The sequence below is a fragment of the Nematolebias whitei genome, chromosome 17 (assembly GCF_014905685.2).
Source record: "Nematolebias whitei isolate Nwh7 chromosome 17, NemWhi1, whole genome shotgun sequence".
Taxonomy (NCBI): domain Eukaryota; kingdom Metazoa; phylum Chordata; class Actinopteri; order Cyprinodontiformes; family Rivulidae; genus Nematolebias; species Nematolebias whitei.
The window spans coordinates 41,783,020-41,784,220 of record NC_056514.1 but is presented as its reverse complement, the minus strand read 5'-3'; the positions used below and the strand labels follow the sequence as shown (position 1 = coordinate 41,784,220).

The 1,201-nt window shown below is 47.7% G+C and overlaps 1 protein-coding gene across 1 annotated transcript; it reads left to right on the top strand.

The window, feature by feature from the left end:
- Positions 1-197: 197 nt before the first annotated feature.
- On the top strand, positions 198-1,185 carry lect2.1 (leukocyte cell derived chemotaxin 2, tandem duplicate 1; the record flags this gene model as incomplete). Its single annotated transcript, XM_037691302.1, is given in 3 exon segments — positions 198-309; positions 385-536; positions 621-1,185. Coding segments are annotated over 3 exon segments (431 nt in total), but the record flags the coding sequence as incomplete, so codon positions are not given.
- Positions 1,186-1,201: the final 16 nt, after the last annotated feature.

Sequence of the window (1,201 nt, the reverse complement as noted above, 5' to 3'; positions counted from 1 at the left end):
TGTGTTAATGTGTGTGTGTGTGTGTTAATGTGTGTGTTACCGTGTGTTAATGTGTGTGTGTTAATGTGTGTGTGTGTTAATGTGTGTGTGTTAATGTGTGTGTTACCGTGTGTTAATGTGTGTGTGTTAATGTGTGTGTGTGTTAATGTGTGTGTTAATGTGTGTGTTAATGTGTGTGTTACCGTGTGTGTGTCCAGCGGTTCTGTGTGTGAGCGCGGCCGTGCGCTTCGGGCCGCTCTGCAGTGGAAACCCGACCAACAGACGACGGACGTCGGACAGCTGGGGACAGGGACACTACGGAGCCACTCGGTGAGACACGGTTCTCTTGTTCTGCAGATCAGCTGAGTGGAACCTGAACGTGTGGTCCATGTCTGATGGTTTCAGAGATACCAGGGTCCATAAGGGTCTGGACATCATCTGTAGTGATGGATCTACGGTCCTGGCTCCATTTGATGTGACTCTGAACGGAAAACTGACGGTCTACAGAGACCAGAGCAAGGAGGCCATCAACGAGGGCATCAACCTGAGTGGACAGGGTCGGTCCATGGGTCTATCTCTGCTCAGCTGATCCATCCTGCTTATGTTCCAGTCTCTAACAGGTTATGTCTCACCTCCTGCAGGTCTCTGCTTTAAGCTGTTCTACGTTAGACCATACAAGACCTCTGGGTCTGTCAAGAAGGGAGAACAGATCGGAACCATGCTGCCCATGCAAACGGTCTACCCAGGAATCACTTCACATGTCCACATCCAGATGTGTGATCGCAGTGACCCCACACTGTACTTCTGAGCAGAACCACCAGGAATGAGTCTGCAAACGTGATCCACTCACCAAAGACCTGATCTACCAAACAAAGACCTGATCCACTCACCAAAGACCTGATCTACCAAACAAAGATCTGATCTAACAAACAAAGACCTGATCCACTCACCAAAGACCTGATCTACCAAACAAAGACCTGATCCACTCACCAAAGACCTGATCTACCAAACAAAGACCTGATCAACTCACCAAAGACCTGATCTACCAAACAAAGACCTGATCTACCAAACAAAGACCTGATCCACTCACCAAAGACCTGATCTACCAAACAAAGACCTGATCCACTCACCAAAGACCTGATCTAACAAACAAAGACCTGATCTACCAAACAAAAATCTGATCTAACAAACAAAGACCTGATCCACTCACCAAAGACCTGAT